General features: G+C 36.5%; 1 protein-coding gene across 1 annotated transcript; it reads left to right on the top strand.

The window, feature by feature from the left end:
- Positions 1–12,495: 12,495 nt before the first annotated feature.
- LOC111877701 (protein FAR1-RELATED SEQUENCE 5-like) lies at positions 12,496–16,527 on the top strand. Its single transcript, XM_052771007.1, has 7 exons — positions 12,496–12,675; positions 13,415–13,534; positions 13,610–13,714; positions 13,897–14,713; positions 14,783–15,041; positions 15,177–15,815; positions 15,922–16,527. The coding sequence occupies exons 2-7, from the start codon at positions 13,417–13,419 to the stop codon at positions 16,525–16,527; spliced, it is 2,544 nt and encodes an 847-aa protein (XP_052626967.1). The 5' UTR covers positions 12,496–12,675; positions 13,415–13,416.
- Positions 16,528–20,082: the final 3,555 nt, after the last annotated feature.

Genomic DNA, 20,082 nt, shown 5'->3' on the forward strand with positions numbered 1-20,082 from the left:
TGATTCATATATGAATATGTGATTCATATATTATTCATATGTGATTTTAATATGAATATCAATTAAGTAAATTTTAATACCATACGTTATTTCTTAAAAAAAATGAATCATTACCTGCTAAAAAATTTATATTGCTTTGCAGATCTTCAATTATTCTTTCTGAATCCATTAAATTGCTGAAAAAACTCTCAATTTACATTCAATAAAACAACGTATTAGAAATCTGAATGCTCTTTATTTAAATATCCAAATAAAAAGTAAAATATTCGGTAATCTGTTTTTTCCTTCATTGATATAATTGTAATGAATGAATCGTATGAAGTTAAGATAAGATGATAACCACGAAAGAAATCAATGACGAATCGTATGAATTTTGCTTTGAAATCGATCTCCAATTTGTGTTAACAACGACAAAGATTCGATCGATGTAGACTTTCTACGATTTCGTCGTTAATTTTGATAATTTTGAAGGTTAGAAGATGATATTTTGGAAAGAAAATCGTACAGATGTTGTAGTTACGTAATTAAAGTAATAAAAAAGTGTAAATGACAATCTTACCCTTATGATCTTAAATCAAATCCAACGGTCCACTTTTAGTTCTCAGGTTCTCGGGAAATTATGAGTTCTCAACCGATCTCAACCCTATATATATATATATATATAGGGTTGCAATATTTACAACTAATTTAAGCATTAACAATATTACAGAAAATTATGGAACTCATTTGGTCAATGTTGACTTAGTATTTCCTCATATTCTGCAAATTGAATCGCTCTACTATATAAACTCTATATAGCATCTCCTATTCGTCATTGTACAGGCACTAGAAATTTGTCCGCTTCTTCGACTGTCTCCTGTTTCAAGGTAGTCTTCTTCCATTGGAAATTTTATTTTTCCTTATTGCTTTGTTGTAAGGTATTTCATTGCTATACACCACCCTTTTCTTCCCTAGGTAAATCATTGCAAACCACGCCACTAGCACTCCAACGACCACCGCCAATCATAACCACGCCCCTTTCCATCGACCATCGCCATTAGGTTCACCGCCCACAATGACCTTCATCATCGCCATCACAGACCGTCTTCAACATATTAGTAACCACCACCAAACATCCACCTTCACCTATATTACACCTGTACCTTGGTCTTTTCGTCTCTCTCCCTCTCTTGTTCTTTCATCTGATTTTGTTCAATTGCTTCTTTTCTCTCTCTTGCTTCATCGATTCAGGTAAAGGCTTGAACCCCCTGTTTAAATCTTCATCAATTGATGGTGTTTTTTCTATTTCCATTTAAGATTTCAATTTACGCTTCGCCTCTATGTATTTGTTTTTATTCCCATCAATCAATCAAATAATTAGTATTCAATTATGCAACATAAACATAATCGATGGTTAAGCAGGTATGAGAGGTTGGTCCCTAAATATACTCAGTTTAATGGACTTCAAGAACAATTGAATGCGATTTTTTTTAAAAAAGGCCTTATTCAAAAGTTCATAGTGGCAGATCTTATAATTTGTAGATGATATAGGTTATTTGCAGGTGTTGCTTCTTCCCCAACCCTACAAATGTCGAGAAAAATGAATGATTAGTTTTCTATTAAGAGCATCAGGTCTATCATTCTATCATCCTTATTTTTTTTTAATTTATTTTTTCCACGGTTATGAAGTTTGTTTTGTTGCTACTGCACTTGTACCTTGGGTGAATGGTTTTGTTGCTACTTAGTTATGGAAGATGCCTGATGTTGTTGCTTAGATTAATGAATTATGCAATTAGGTCCAGATACAGAGCTTGAAGAAGCAAATCTTCTAAAAATATTTCTCATGCAGCGCTTTTGAACAAAAGTTTTTCAGCGAATACTTTATGTTCTAATTGATAAAAATCAATGTTTTTAACTTGGACATGTAGAAAACCCTGTTTGCTTCCAAAGCTTTATATACATAATCATTTAAGCATCATTATATGTAAAATCAATATTTGGTATCAACTTGCATCAATAACTTTTTTTTCTTGATTTTGTTCATTTATGCATAGTATCTATCATATTTTATATTTATAAGACATTTATCTTACTTTAATGTTGGTTTTCAATGATCAGGATGGCTATGCGGTTCTTCAAAAAGATGTGGATGGGTAAAATACAGTGAAGTTTTTTGTTCGCCTTTAAGAAACAACAATGTACTTCCTTATTTTTCGTTATAGCATTATACTTTTTTTCTTATTACCACATTGTACTTTGTTTACTATGATTTTTTCTTGCGTGGGTAGATTAATTTGATTTCTACATTGTCTTTTGGAATCCACTACATTGATCAAGGGGTAGTTCTTATTTCGGGGTAGGTAAGTTGGTTTATTTATCGGTTGTCTTATTATTTATAAAGAGCGCATTAAAAGAAAGGTATGTGAAGTTGATAAAATGGTAAGTCTTTCTAACGCAAATATATTTTTTATTGCTAAATGGATGTGTGTGAATGTATGTGACTATGTGTATTTGACTGTGTATATGTGACCATAAATGTGCAGCAAAATCTGAACTAAAGCGACTCCTTGAGGATTCCGAGTTGATAATAAAGGCAAATGGACCTACCTTAACTAGCTCTTGCATAAAGGTGTTGTTTTAGCCCTTATAGAAGCTGTTCTGGATGGTACTTGCATGGTGGTGTTTGCATGGTTTGGTGTCATTTATAAGCTAAAAGGTGAAAAAAAAAAAAAGTCTAAATGTTGGCCTATTTAACATTTTGTCAAATATGGACAGTTATGCCCTTTGCTGGCTTAGAGTGGTTCATATCTCATTTTGTTGCTTAGCTCTTTCTTTTTATATTTTGATCAAATTTTGGACGGTTTTGCCCTTATTGCTTTGATGTTGCTCAAATCTCTTTGCTATTGGTCGACTCTTTTTAGACTGTTGGATGACTATTTTTTTCAATTCATATGGATGCAATCAATTTAGTGGGGGGTTTAAATATGGAATCAAATCCACAGGTGACACTTACATTCAATAAACAATTATTGATGGTGGACTGAAATAATCAATCTACTATGTAGTGTGTAGATTTCATGGTTTTATATGTTGATCCATATATAAATTTATTTCAATTTATGTTCTTCCAGTTTTTGATACATGAAGCTTTGTCTTGGAACATATTGATTTATAAAGCTTTGTTTATAAACAAGGCAAGAGTAACATAATCCTCTTTTAAGAAAGTTTCTATTTTTTTATTTTATGTTTTTTTTTCCTTTTTGATTTGCTTTCTGAACTCAACGTGTAAGGATAGTTGCATGTCATCAAATATAGGTGGCTGAGTATTGTATAAAAAAACAACTTGATCTTGAGGACTCATGATTCTCACAAAAGCAACAAAAGCATATTCGATATTAGAAAAAAAAAACAAGAATATATTTAATATTTTTAGCATCAATTTTCAAACTAATGCATTGACTTAATAAAATTGTCAAATCAAAAAACTAGAATTAGTGATTTATATTGTAAGAAAAATATAATTATATATTTTTCATAATATAAAATTATTATAAATTAACAAACTATTATTCTATGATAATATCATAAAATCATATATTAATTTGAAATAAACCATTATTGTTTTTCTAAAATCAATTAGAAATAAACATACCATTATTAATTAAAAGGAATTATATAATGGATAACCCACTTATTATATTTTAAATCTAACAAAATACTTGTATTTTTAAGTCGAAAAAACCTACCGGAATATAACATGTTTATCAAAACTTTGCAAGCATAAAACCTTCTGTCATTTGTGATCAAATCTACATTGTACATTATCAATTTGGAATATAACATGTTTACGAAACAAAATTATCCTTCTCCACTTATATAACAATGTGTGTGTCGTTTTATAGTAATAATATTTCTCAAAGCATTACATGTTCTTTATAATATGACATGTTTCCGAACGGAAATTAATCTCCAAAAAGAAATAAACGCCCAAAAAAACTCTTCATCAAAAGGAAACGATTGTGTGTCACTACAAAAGTATTAGTGAAACCTGACGAACAATTCAAATGCAGTGAGGTATACACATCAAATGTGGTGTATAAAGAAGTGTTGCATGATTAATAATGTACAACCAATCATCTGTTCGTTCATATTTTTAAACAATCGTAACTCTTCATTGTTTATTCTTACTGATTCGTATTTGTAAGCAAGACTCTTATTCATAATTTTTTGGATGTTGTAAAGTATTTGTGCAAAAGAACTAATCACCTTTAGAGGGAAATCTACAGAAAAGTCCCAAATTTTTGGAACAGTTTCAATAAAGTCCTAAAAGTTTTTTTTAACAGAAAAGTCCCGATTATTTAACATTTTGTCCAAATTAACGAAAAAATTCTTTTTTATATTTGAAAGATACGTGAAATATTCTAAATAGAATATTACACTGACATATTCTAAAAAATAATTTTAAAATGCAAAATAAATGGAAAAATCTAAAAAATTCTTTTTTTAAATATTATTTTCGGAACTTGAATTAACTAAAAAAAATAAAAATAAATAAAAAAAATCCCATTTTTTTTTTAAAATACGTGAAATATTCTAAATACAATATTACACTGTACATATTCTAAAAATAATTTTAAAATGCAAAATAAATGGAAAAATCAAAAAATTCTTTTTTTAAATATTATTTTAGGAACTTGAATTAACTAAAAAAAAATAGGCCGTCTCACATGAACCTAATCCTATATATATATATATATATATATATATATATATATATATATATATATATATATATATATATATATATATATATATATATATATATATATATATATATATATATATATATATGGGAAAAGTGAATATACCCTTAAGGGTATATAAGCTTAGGTACCCAAACCCACAATAATACGTCATTTTGTTTGATATAATCATTATAATGTTCTTAAACTTCAACCCCTAACTTGATTTATTTTCAAGATTTTTGAAATTTCACTATTATCGTCCTTTTACATAACATATGTATGCCGAACACCTACTAAGCTATATATATTATAGTTAAAAATGAAAATTATGTAAAATGAAGATAAATGTGTAATAGCCCGGAATCTCAGGTATTATTAAATTATGTTTTTGGGTGATTTAAGAGGGGACTCGGCGAGTTGGAGCCTAGACTCGCCGAGTAGGATCGCAGACTTGGTGGCGGGATCGCGACTGGACTCGACGAGTCCAGATATGGACTCGGCGAGTCGACGCTGTTTAGCGGAAACCCTAACCGTTCAGGTTTGGGACGTATAAAAAGGACTCATTGGCCGTCATTGTTCATTTTAGCCTTCTGAGAAGAACCCTAAATCGTTTGTGTGCATCTGGAGCAAGGATTATAGGCCATTGTTGATTATAGAAGAGTTGTTGTGCAAGGAGGAGAAGAGTCTTGGCTAAAGGAACAGTAAGGGATTCGAGTTCTGCGGTTTGGGGACACAGAGAGTGCGATATTCAGGGAGGTTGTAGCTCGTCGGATTGTGCACGAGTGATTTCAGGATTTGCTAGCTTTCAGCATTCACGAGGTGAGTCTTCTCACTATACTGTACCCGGAAGGGGTTTGACTGTGTGACCGGAAGGTCAGATATGATATGTGATATGTATGCTATATGTGGTAAGATATTTGTTATATGCGCTATGTATGTTATGTGGGCCGGAAGGCAATATGTTATGGGCCGGAAGGCGAATATGTTATGGGCCGAAAGGCGTGGTGTTGATGACCGGAAGGTCAGGGCCTGGAAAGGCGTATGTGCGTAAGTTGTATATTGGGGAACTCACTAAGCATTTATGCTTACAGTTGTTATGTATGTGTTTCAGGTACTAGCGAGGACCGTGGGAAGGCGCCGGCGTGATCGATACACACAGAAGAATGCTTTTATGATCTTGGGATTTTGAATATTTGTATTTGACAGAATACTTAAACTATTTATGCCTTGTTTTGAATGGAAATAATTATATTTTAAAAACGAAAAATTTGTTTGAAAATTTGCGTTGTTACAATTGGTATCAGAGCCTTGGTTTGAGGGATTCGGGTGCACCTTCGGGGGTAACTGAACTCAAACCGAGGATTTGAGGAAACTTTTTAAATAAAGGCATAAACTTTTGTAAATGGTTTTGTGGTAAGCAAGAAAGAAGCAGTGTGTACGATCAGTCAGCGCCCGAACGGTAAAGATCCCCAAAATACCTTACAGTATTATATGATATGAATTGTTATGCATGCTAGAAGACTAGGTATTCATGATAGGACTAGAGTGGCCTGATTTGTGATGCCTTAGTCTAGGGAAGTTTGCCTATATGAGATGCTTTGCTAGTATGCGGGTAGATAGTGCATATCAGAAGTAGAGTACTCACTATCCGGAGTTTGGGGAGGAAGACTTGGGATGAACGCTGATGCGGTGTGGTCGGTAGTATTGGGCCCGTACTACCGAGGACACCGGGTCAGTGGGAGGCCCAAGCAAGAATCCCTGGATATCGGAGACTGAGTAGGATTGCGTTATCGAGTGCGATTACACTCGCTGGAGTCTCTGATAGTTTATGTTGTATTTCAGAGACATCATGGTTAGACCACGCCACGGAGCGAGTTCGAGCGGTGTGAGTGACGAGGAGATTCGTCAGATGATTCACGAGGAAGTAGCGGCGGCAATCCGGGCTGAGATCCCGGAGATGTTTGGGTCTATTAAGACCACCCTGATGGAGACGTTCGATGAGCGGTACGTCGCATTGACTGAGGCTGCAACCGCTGCAGCTACCGCAGCTGTGGCCGCTGCTAGGCCACAAGGGGGTGACTCGTTGCTGTTCCGAGAGTTCAGCAACACGAAGCCACCAAAGTTCGATGGGACGCAGGATCCGATTGTTGCGATGAGGTGGATCGCAGATATAGAGGGGTGCTTCTACACTTGTTCATGCCCGGAGCACCTGAGGGTACGGTTCGCTTTGAACCAGCTCCGTCTGGGAGCGAAGGACTGGTGGAAGTTCGTGACGGCGAACTTCACTTTGGCAGAAACTACGGCAGTGACATGGGAGGGGTTCACTACCATGTTCATGGATGAGTACGTTCCCCCAGTGGAGCGGGAACGATTGGTTCAGGAGTTCTTAACCCTCAAGCAGGGTACTGACTCGGTGGCGGCGATCACGCGGAAGTTCCATGAGAGGGCGATGTTTTGCCCCGAGCTGGTGGCCACAGAGCAGGCTCAGATGAGCCGGTACTTGGGTGTTCTGAGGAGGGAGATCTGGGAGTTTGTGTCAAACTCCACTTACCATACTTTTACTGAGCTTCAGGCGAATGCCAGGAAGCGTGAGATCGAGTTAAAGACTCAGGCCAGGGAGGAGGCCGAGTCTCAGCAGGCAGACCGGCGGCCAGCTTAGTCTCAGCCGGCAGCCAAGCGGATCAAGTCCGCCGATTCGAGGACGGGAGGTTCGAAGAGCCGCACTTGCGGAAAGTGCGGCAAGGGTCACGATGGGGCGTGTCGAGCCGGTGCTTTCTACAAGTGTGGCAAGGAGGGGCACATTGCTAGGGAGTGTCCCAAGGGATTTACAGTTTGCTTTCATTGCAACCAGACTGGCCACGGAAGGCCGAGTGCCCTCAGCTTCGTCAGGGATCTGCACCTACTGCCAGGACTACTGAGACTCGACCGGTGAAGGTCGAGGCCCCGAGGGCTCGTGGGAGAGCCTTTCAGCTGACTGCGGAGGAGGTCTGCGCTGCGCCCGATGTTGTGGCAGGTATGTTGTAATTCATGTATTTATTTTTAATGTCGAGATGTTATGCTTATGTTATTATATGCGTAGGTACTTTCCTTGTGAACTCTGTGCCTGCCTTAGTGTTATTTGACTCGGGTGCGAGTAGGTCCTTTGTATCTGTAGCCTTTAGTCAGCATATCAGCGTTAATCGTGAGTCCTTGAGTCGACCTTTGAGAGTTTCTATAGCTGACGAGAAATCGATTTATGCCACGGAGGTTCTTCGGGGATGTGTGCTAGAGATTTTCGGGGTTGGGTTTCCGATTGACCTGATTCCTATTGCGATGGGTGACGTCTGTGTCATCGTGGGCATGGACTGGTTGAGCCGATTCGGCGCTGTCATCGACTGTGAGCGTCAGTTGGTGACTATACGAGACCATAGCGGGGGAGTTCTTTCGGTGTACGGCGAAGGTACCCGTTCGGGGTCAGCTTTTTGTTCGGCCGCTAGGGCGAGGAAGTGTCTACAGCAGGGCTGTAAGGGTTTTGTGGCGTATGTGATGGATACGCGGGAGGTTTCCGAGAGACCGAAATCAGTTGAGGAGGTTCCTGTGGTGCGCGAGTTTTCAGATGTTTTCCCCGAGGAGTTACCGGGAGTACCTCCTGTGAGGCAAGTAGAGTTTGGTATTGACCTAGTTCCGGGGGCAGCGCCTATTGCTAAGGTGCCTTATCGTCTTGCACCTCCAGAGATGCAAGAGTTGTCCTCGCAGCTCCAGGAGTTGCTGGGGAAGGGATTCATTCGGCCGAGCAGCTCGCCGTGGGGAGCACCTATTCTGTTCGTCAAGAAGAAGGATGGTTCACACCGGATGTGTATTGATTACCGGGAGTTGAACAAGTTGACGGTCAAGAACCGTTACCCGTTACCGAGGATCGATGATTTATTCGATCAGTTGCAGGGAGCGTCTTGGTTTTCCAAGATCGATCTGAGGTCAGGGTACCATCAGGTGAGAGTACGGGATGGGGATGTCCAGAAGACAGCGTTTAGGACGCGATATGGGCATTATGAGTTTGTGGTGATGCCTTTCGGGCTCACCAATGCCCCGGCTGTGTTCATGGATCTCATGAATAGGGTATGCAGACCGATGTTGGATCGGTCAGTGATTGTATTTATCGACGACATTCTGGTGTATTCTAGATCTAGAGAGCAGCATGAGGAGCATTTGAGGGAGGTCCTCGAGGTGTTGAGGTCGGAGAAGCTGTATGCAAAGTTCTCCAAATGTGACTTCTGGCTGCGGGAGGTCCAATTTCTAGGACATGTTGTCAATCAGAAAGGGATATTGGTCGATCCGGCCAAGGTTGAGGCGGGTGATGAGTTGGGAGGTGCCGAAGTCACCTTCTGAGATCAGGAGCTTCCTTGTTTGGCAGGGTATTATCGGAGATTCATCAAGGATTTCTCCAAGATCACAGTGCCACTCACCAGATTGACCCGGAAGGGTGTTGCATTCTCATGGGGGCCCGAGCAGCAGACCTCCTTTGAGACACTTCGCCAAAGGTTGTGCGAAGCCCCGGTATTAGCTCTCCCGGAAGGGATGGAAGATTTTGTAGTATATTGTGACGCATCGATTTCGGGACTGGGTGCAGTGTTGATGCAGAGGGGTCATGTGATAGCGTATGCGTCGAGGCAGCTGAAGCCTCATGAGGCGAGATACCCCACGCATGATTTAGAGTTGGGAGCAGTAGTGTTCGCTCTCAAGATTTGGCGTCACTACCTATATGGGGTTCGATGTATGATCTATACGGACCATAAAAGCTTGAAGTATTTGATGGATCAGCCCAACCTAAATATGCGTCAGAGGAGGTGGCTGGATGTGGTCAAGGATTATGATTGTGAGATCCTGTACCACCCAGGTAAGGCTAATGTGGTAGCCGACGCGTTGATCCGCAAGGCGGAGAGCACTCCATTGCGAGATGTATGCTTGAGACTGACTGTGATGACTCCTGTATTGGATGCTATTCGTGGGGCACAGGCCGAAGCGGTGCGACCAGAAATGCAGAAGAAAGAGTGGGTTGTGGGGTTAATTTCAGAGTTCGTTCAGGATGGTCGAGGGCTTATGACGTTTCAGGGCCGGATTTGGGTACCGTTCGTGGGCGGTACACGTATTACCTTGATGGAAGAGGCTCATAGATTGAAATTCTCGATCCATCCCGGTGCTACGAAGATGTATTTGGACTTGAGGAAAGAGTATTGGTGGCCCTGTATGAAGAGGGACGTCGCATGGTTCGTCGAGAGGTGCTTGACCTGTCGTAGGGTTAAGGCCGAGCACCAGAGACCGCATGGCATGTTACAGCCATTGGAGATCCCCGAGTGGAAGTGGGAACAGATCACTATGGATTTCATCACCAAATTGCCGAGGACTGCCAGGGGAGTTGATGCAATTTGGGTGATTGTGGATAGGTTGACGAAGAGTGCACACTTCCATGCCATCAGTGAGAGTTCTTCAGCGGAGAAGTTGGCGGAGATATATGTGAGAGAGGTGGTATCTCGGCATGGGGTACCGATTTCGATTGTTTCAGACCGTGATGTGCGTTTCACTTCCAGGTTCTGGAAGAAATTTCATGAGGAGCTGGGTACTAAATTGCATTTTAGTACCGCATACCATCCCCAGACAGACAGTCAGAGCGAGCGGACGATTCAGACGCTGGAGGACATGCTTCGTGCATGTGTATTAGACTTCGGGGGTAGCTGGGATGCGTATTTACCCTTAGCAGAGTTTTCCTACAACAACAGCCATCATTCGAGCATTGGTATGCCACCTTTTGAGCTGTTGTATGGTAGGAGGTGTCGGACCCCCATTTGCTGGGGAGAGGTGGGACAGAGAGTGATGGGTAGCACAGAGATTGTGCTACAGACGACAGAGCAGATTCAGCAAGTTAGACAGAGGTTATTGACCGCCCAGAGCCGACAGAAGAGTTATGCAGACAGGCGCCGATCCGAGCTTGAGTTTCAAGTCGGCGACTTCGTTCTCCTGAAGGTCTCTCCTTGGAAAGGAGTGATTCGATTCAGGAAGAGGGGCAAGTTGGGGCCCCGGTATATTGGGCCATTTCGTGTGATTGCAAGGATAGGTCGGGTAGCCTATCGGTTGGAGTTGCCAGCGGAGTTGGGACAGATCCACGACACGTTTCATGTGTCGCAATTGAGGAAATGCATAGCCGATGAGTCGGCAGTGGTTCCATTAGAGGACATTCAGGTGGATGCAAGCCTGAATTATGCCGAGAGGCCAGTGGCCATCAGGGATCGGAAGATCAAGGTTCTGAGGAACAAGGAGGTACCTTTGGTGTTGGTTCAGTGGCAACACCGTAAGGGATCGGAAATGACTTGGGAACCGGAGCGTGAGATGCGGGAGCAGCATCCGGAACTATTTTCAGAATAAGACTTCGAGGGCGAAGTCTAATCCTAGTGGGGGAGAGTTGTAACAGCCCGGAATCTCAGGTATTATTAAATTATGTTTTTGGGTGATTTAAGAGGGGACTCGGCGAGTTGGAGCCTAGACTCGCCGAGTAGGATCGCAGACTTGGTCGCGGGATCGCGACTGGACTCGACGAGTCCAGATATGGACTCGGCGAGTCGACGCTGTTTAGCGGAAACCCTAACCGTTCAGGTTTGGGACGTATAAAAAGGACTCATTGGCCGTCATTGTTCATTTTAGCCTTCTGAGAAGAACCCTAAATCGTTTGTGTGCATCTGGAGCAAGGATTATAGGCCATTGTTGATTATAGAAGAGTTATTGTGCAAGGAGGAGAAGAGTCTTGGCTAAAGGAACAGTAAGGGATTCGAGTTCTGCGGTTTGGGGACACAGAGAGTGCGATATTCAGGGAGGTTGTAGCTCGTCGGATTGTGCACGAGTGATTTCAGGATTTGCTAGCTTTCAGCATTCACGAGGTGAGTCTTCTCACTATACTGTACTCGGAAGGGGTTTGGCTGTGTGACCGGAAGGTCAGATATGATATGTGATATGTATGCTATATGTGGTAAGATATTTGTTATATGCACTATGTATGTTATGTGGGCCGGAAGGCAATATGTTATGGGCCGGAAGGCGAATATGTTATGGTCCGGAAGGCGTGGTGTTGATGACCGGAAGGTCAGGGCCTGGAAAGGCGTATGTGCATAAGTTGTATATTGGGGAACTCACTAAGCATTTATGCTTACAGTTGTTATGTATGTGTTTCAGGTACTAGCGAGGACCGTGGGAAGGCGCCGGCGTGATCGATACACACAGAAGAATGCTTTTATGATCTTGGGATTTTGAATATTTGTATTTGACAGAATACTTAAACTATTTATGCCTTGTTTTGAATGGAAATAATTATATTTTAAAAATGAAAAATTTGTTTGAAAATTTGCGTTGTTACAAAATGTAGAATTTATAAAAATCTTGGAATTAAATCAAGTTAAAAGTTGAATTAGAAGAACATTGGACAATTACAATATGTATATATATGATACAAAAGGATGTAATATGGTGAGTTTGGGTACCTAATCTTATATACCCTTAAGGGTATATTCATTTTTCCCTATATATATATATATATATATATATATATATATATATATATATATATATATATATATATATATATATATATATATATATATATATATAGGATAAGGTTCATTTGAGACCAAAGGTTTTTTGTGAGACACGAGGACAACATCTTAGCCATTGATCATAACTGATCATGTGGCAGGTAGAAAAACATGATTAAGACTTATTAACGTATATCATTTGTTAATTAGGGGCAGATTAGTCATTATTATGTTAAATATCTCATCAGTACATCTGTTACATAAATTAGGGTCATATTCACGTAATCAAGATATTCGTCTCCATCAATCTTCAAGTCTTTGGCCAATTCATCGCTGATATAGGAACATCATTCATTGATTGATCAGTTATCCTCTTGTATCAAAATCGTCATATTCAGGTAATCATGATCTTCATCTCCTTCGATCATCAAGTCTTTCTACCAGATTGTTGTGATTTTGAAAGCAAAAATCGTTGATCGATTAAATTATCCTATCCTATCACAATCTCAACTATTAAATTCGCGATTTTAGTGATTTACCAGTTCATCTTCTTCATCATTCTACATCTGAAAGTGATCATTAGATTGAGGTTTAGTTTTTTGGCATATGTAGTTCTGTTTATAAGTTGTGGTTAGCAATTTCTGCAATTCTTAAACATTTATAGTTGTCTATGCACTTTCAAGTTTTGATTTTTACTCTCTGATCCGTTATTTTAGAAATTCATCAATGTATGACAACTTTCATCACTTTCATTGTTTGATTTCAGCACTATTAAGCAATATGTTTTGAAGCAATAGAACATCATACTGATTGATTTATTTAGTTCATGTTAATTGTTTTTAACCTAGAAGAAAAGTTAACATAGGATATGTTTTTGAGAAATATATCAACTATTTCAATGTTTGAGTTTAAACTTTCATTCAATCAACAATTTTTCAGCAACAATACATGCACTCTACTTGTTTGATGAAAGTCCTAAATGAATTAAGAATTTTTCAGCAACAATATGTCATCTGTTTTCTTTTGATTAACATCTATTTGCTTTTCATTAACATCATCTTAGTGATAAGTTCATGAGACTGCATGTTATTCTTATAGAATATTTTACATACATTGATATATCAATAATGATAACAGTTATGGATGATTTGGATATGCATGACATCGAAAACAATCATCTTGATGAAGAAAATCATCAGTTCGGTTATACTGATTCAGAGTTTATTCATAACGAGGAAAATCAATCGGAAACCCAAGGTAATCATTGTTTTCATTGTTATTTGCATATAACACATTCAATTTTTAATGTAGTAACAATTATGTATGATTTAGATATGAATGACATCGGAAATGATCATTACGATGAACAAAATCATCAATTCAGATCTGGTGATTCAGAGATTCTGGACAATGATGGAAATCAATTGGAAATCCAAGGTAATTCTATTACTGATATCGGTTATTCTTTATAGAATGATGTTGGTGATAAGTTCATGTTACTGCATATTATGCTTTATAGAATAATGCACATATAAGATTGTGGTTTTTTATGATTACATTTATATGAATGCAAATTATTATGATTATATGTTAACATGGTAGTATATTCTTTTTTATAGTTCAAAGTGACAATGTTGCAGCAGAATATGGATCTTGCAAAGAATTCATTGGAGCTGATGGTTCTTTATTTTGGATTCCAGTGGTTGAACCTGGTTGGATACCTACTTTGGGTTCAATTTTTAAAGATATCAAAGATGCTATCAAGTGGTATAAAGGATATGCATTAAGATCTGGTTTTGATATTAGAAAATCAACAGAGAGGAAAAAGAGTGGAATCACAACTTCGAAATATTTTGTATGCAATAGAGGGGGATTGCCAAACACTTCTATATTAGACACAATTAGTGATGATCATCATAAGCAATTGAGAAATAGTAGTTGTAAACGCACAAATTGCAAAGCTTTTGTTGCATTCAAAGCTATACCACATTCTTCAGAAGTTTACCTGTGGCGCTTTGAACAACAACACAACCACAAATTGATCAATCAAGATCGTATGCATCTTTCAAGAGCTAAACGTCAGTTGAGTGTTGTTGATCAAGCTTTTATACATAAACTTTCGAGTGCAAAGGTGGGGGCAACTACAGCATATAGACTAATGTGCGTTATAAAAGGAGGATGTGAATTTGTTGATGGACTAGAGATAGATTGGAAAAATTTTACAAGGGATATAAATTGTCACATCGGGGGAACTGATGCAAATTTGTTGATTACAAAGCTTCAGAATCGTAAAGAGAATGTTACAAATTTTACATACGAATACAGATGTGACAGGAAGCAGTTAAATGCTCTCTTTTGGGCTGATGACACTTCAAAACAAAACTATGAGTTATTTGGGGACGTTGTTTCGTTTGATGCAACATATCGTACAAACAGGTATTTATTATAGAAATATAAACATTTTTAGTTATATATTCTAATGGTATTTTTTTTGTGTTTTTTTAGGTATTGTATGGTATTTGTACCTTTTACTGGCATTGATAATCACAAAAGGTGCGTCACTTTTGGAGCTGGTTTGTTGTGTAGAGAAGATACAAATTCCTATATTTGGTTACTTCGGTCATTCTTGAAGTGTTTTGGAAAAGCACCAATCATGGTCGTGACCGATCAAGATCCAGCAATGAAAAAAGCTATTGAGATAGTATTTCCATACACAAAACATAGATTTTGTATGTGGCATATCACAAGTAAACTTCCATTGAAGGTACTAACATTATTGTTATATTCTTATCAGAATATTAAATGAAATATTTTTTGTAATTAGGATAATAGATTAAATGAAATGCCTTTTTATACTATATTATATTCTAACAGAATAATATATGAATTGTTTTTGAAGGTAAGCTGGGAAACAATGAATGAATCAGATTTTAAGGCGGACTTCAATAGTATAGTATGGGACTCCAAAATTGCTGTCAATGATTTTGAAATGAGATGGGATGCATTAATGGTAAAATATAAGTTGCAAGACAATAAATGGATGAAAGATATGTTTGATTTGAGAAGCAGTTGGATTCCAGCCTATTTTAAAGATGTACCGATGTCAGGTCTAATGAGAACAACTTCTCGGTCAGAAAGTGAGAATTCAACATTCAATAGGGTATCGCATCATGGTTATACGTTAAACAATTTTATGAATGCTTTTGAGTCTGTTATGGAAAGGCAAAGGAATAATCAGATCAAATTTGATTTTGATACATCTACTATAATTCCAATCATCAAAACACCTCTTGAAGATATGGAGAAACATGCATCTATGGTATACACCAGGACTATTTTTCTCATGGTGCAGAGGGAGATTCTTCATTCACTTGTTTCTTGTTCACAGAAGAGTGTTACATCAGGCGTTGTTTCTGACATATGCATTGTCAAACATAAAAGGACAAATATATCAAAGAAGAAGGTAGTAGTTGAGAAAAAAGAAAAAGTTGACATCGATTCTGAATGGAATTTTAACACAAGTGAAGGTGATTTTGAGGTAATGTTGACATTTTAGAATATACTTAATATTCTAATAATTCTGAAAAAATATTCTAATTTTTCTTTTTTGAATATGCTTATTATGCTAATACTTTTTGAAACAGGTTGAATTCAACAGAGAAGATCTAACGGTGAAATGTTCATGCATGCTTTTTGAGCGGTTTGGAATTTTTTGTAGACACATCTTCTGTATTCTAAAGATTTATGACATACAAGAGATTCCGTCAAGATACATTCTTAAGAGATGGAGAAGAGATATTATCCCCACCACAGTTTTGAAAAGGACGTTTAGATATAGTGATTCGTCTGGAAATATTGAGAAGGTTGCATACAAAGCTTTTTCCATGCTTGATCAATGTCTGTCTTCATTAAGTAATGATGATAAGAAGTTAGAAGAGTTCATGCAGAAGCTTGAAGTTTTTATGACTGATATTGGTGAACAAGGTTCAGACAAAGTACCGGTTACAAAAGAAGATCATATTGATAAACTTTACGGAGCTACTACGAATCCTGAAGTTGTTGATGTTGAAAATCCACCTATGGTGAAGAATAAAGGTTCTGGTACAGGAAAACGTTTAAAAAGTGCTTTGGAGAAGGCTACTATTCAAGGTAACAAGCAATCAAGATCATGCAAAACATGTGGGGTTAAAGGGCATAATTCAAGGAAATGTTTGACATTGTTGAATAAATCCAAGGTACAAAGTGCATAGTTGTGTCTAGAAATATATTTCGATTTTTTTTGTATTTCAATAAAGTTCAATAATACCATATAGATAAAAGTTTGACTTTTTTAGTTTGGATATTTTTCTGTTGTTTTGGTTTGTGATGATGTATGAGACATTTGGGTTGTGATGATGTGTTATACATTTGAGAACATATTGATTCTTCTAATATTTTCAATCTTTAATTTTTTGAAGTATATACGAATGATTGCAGTATAATGCTTTGTTATCAAAATATTATAATACAAGATTATGCATGTAAGAATGTTATTCTAATAGAATACTGATGCCATTATACATTATTCTATTAGAATATTCTACCATGGTCATTAAGAAGTGATCATAATACCTACTATACATTAAGCATTAATCACCTAATAAACCATATCATTAAGAAGTGATCATAATACCTACTATACATTAAGCATTAATCACCTAATAAACCATATCAAGTTTCTTACATAATACTAGGCATCATTTTTTTGTCTAATTTGTTCAAAATAATACAGATATTAGAAAAGGAATTGTTGTTAAGTCACCATAACTACATTTATAAAATTCCAAACTTCTATCAAATTCTATTACCCATTTCCAATTCATCCATCCTTTGGATACCTTCCTCTAACATCTTTTTTCTAGTCGCATGATCAAATTTTCCAAATTCGATTGCCTCTTTGATAACTCTTTCCTTGTGGTTGTTGATTTCATGTGTAGCAATCTTAACAGCATATAAGGCACGTAATTTTACAAATTGAACAGCTTGCACATCACTGCCTTTTTCCATTTCCACATTCCACTTTCCTTGCTTTTCTCCACAATATTTTTCCATATGTCTCATTAAAAGTGCTCCATTCTCTGTTGTCAACTCCTTTGTGTTCCAGTCAATTTTCATCATCTTCACTGTTGTTGATCGCAAACCTTCGATATTATTGATGATAAATGTAGTTTTCTCCAAATATCGTATAAAGTACAATTTCTGCAATGTATATTAACAAAATTACATTATTAAATATATTATATTGTAAATTTAATACAATTAATAAAAGTAAATGAAAACTTACTAATGATGTTGGTGTCATTCCATAAGTTTTTTCTAACGATTTTGTTTGTATGCTGTCTATAATATGGACTTGTGGATATGTTAGGTTGAAAACAACAGCATACATCTGATCACCGTTATGTATTGGGAAAACCACCTGCAATTCCAACAAATTCATCAAAAAGTTAACATAATTCCTATCTTTTAATAATGTAATATTTTAATTAATAAAATATTCTTACGAGTTTAAGATCATTGAAATCTACATTTGCCTTGACATTAGATAGAAACTTATCAACACAAGTCTCAAAAGTTAAAAAACGCTCGTCAAAAGATTTAGTTTCATCTAACAACTCAGAACTCTGTAAACATAGAAAAACAGAAAAATTAGAATATCTTGTTACAATTTACAACTAAAATATAGAAGTTCCAATTGTAAAAGAATTTACCATAATTTTGGTATTGAAGAACAGGCGGTATGGTTTACTTTTTGATTTTTGTTCCTCGTAATTTAGAACAGCAGCCCAAGAATCAATCACACGATGATGTATAACATGTTTAGGCCTCATGCTCTCAAAATCCTGTCTATGCATAATCTCTCCCGTATTTGTTTCAAAAAGTACCTCCCTTAATTTTAAACATGAATAAAAAATATGTCATCAACATTAGAATAGATATACACATGTATTATACCAAGAGTTAGTGACTTACATTTTATTTTTCTCCTGTGCACATCTTATTAGAACCTGAATCAAAAGAACATTCTGCAAATCGATTCTATCAAATAAATTCACAGCTTTATCCATATATGGTGATTTGTAAGAACTTATATAATTCTCCCCTGTGTCACCATTTTGATATTCAAGCCTTTCATCACCATTTTGAGATTCAACCCTTTCATGTGATCCCTTTTTTTTGTTTTCATTGTTTTGATTATCTGCACTTGAAAAAATAGGATCTGAAAATAACTTAATGAACTTCTCTTTCAATTCATTTGTTATATCGACATCTCGGAACTTTGATATACAATCAAAAACAATTCCATACATGTCCTCCTTTATTGATGAAACTTTATTGAACATCTTATCAAAGTTATCTTTATATTCCTGAAAAATAATAAAATAATATAATTATGAGCATGTAATATTTTATCATATCAGAATATCTAGAATATTTACTATGAATCATAAGCATGTAATATAAGAATATACAGATTTTTATAATATATTATACTTAGAATATACCTCAATACGTGTGTCCTGATTTTCATTCTTCTAAAGTTCTAAATTTGAACTTTCTTCAATTAGATTCCCAACCCCAAATCCACCAGCTTCAATCTCAAAAGATTGTCTTTCCTTCAACTTATCTGCTGTCCACATCGTAACTAATGGTGTTTTACGTTCTATTTTTTGGAGCTTGCATTCAATTTCATCACAGTAAATTAGCTGCATTATTTCAACATCATATTAGATACCCATTTTTAAGAAAAAAAAATAAGTATATGAAAAAACATACCAATAGCAACAACATCGGGCCTTTATAATAACACTTGGGGTCGTCTGGATGCCATCTCCCTTTTGAATTTTTCACACAGTACAACAAATATGCACACCAATCGATTTTAGAAATGTCATCTACTTCAACAAGTGCTCTAACTGGAACTAAGTTGTTTGTCCCCATAGGAATGGATTCTGCAAACGTATTAACGAATAAAGCTATGAAACCCAGCTTGAAATTCATATCCACTTGTTTGGATTTTTGAATAATCTTCTTGTAATTTGTTGCATTTGCCTTTCCATCCTCAAGTTCCTTCATCCATCCATCAAACACTTGATGATCTTCACTAACCTTGTGCAAATCAAATAAGCTTTTTCCAGTTTTGGGTAAACCAAACACTTTATGAATTTTTTCCTTTGTGATCTTTATTCTTTTTCCTTTAATCAGAATATTGTTTGTGCCTTCATCGTAATGCTTCAGCACAAAATGGCAAAGTTTTAAGGGAATACTCTTAATGTTGATCTTCAAAAAGGCTTTAAATCCCATCCGTTTCACCCAATCTTTTTGTTCTGATGTCAAAGAACTTACAGCATCTGTCATCAATCCAGGTGTTGATCTAGTGTTTATTGAAGGCAACTCCTTCAATATATCTTTCACAGTCTTTTGCTCTTTCACGGTTTTTTGTTTCTTTATTGCTGCACGATTGTCCCCACTATTCGTCTTCCGTTTTCCTTCTTTAATCTTTGTCACTACAAAGTAATATTCCAAACAGAATATTATACATATACACTTATTATATCAGAATATTCTATGAAATTTAATCCAAAAATACTATATTATCTAAGTAAAATGTAGATATTTATTCAAAATATATTATTTATAAAAATTTAAACTTGAATTGTAAAGTATAAAATCATAATGATGTAAAATGCTTATGCTAACTCTAATTGTAAATGCATAATCAATAATAACAAATATGAATTTTATCTATATATGACATTCTTGCT

The sequence above is a fragment of the Lactuca sativa genome, chromosome 4, assembly GCF_002870075.4.
Source record: "Lactuca sativa cultivar Salinas chromosome 4, Lsat_Salinas_v11, whole genome shotgun sequence".
Classification (NCBI taxonomy): Eukaryota; Viridiplantae; Streptophyta; class Magnoliopsida; order Asterales; family Asteraceae; genus Lactuca; species Lactuca sativa.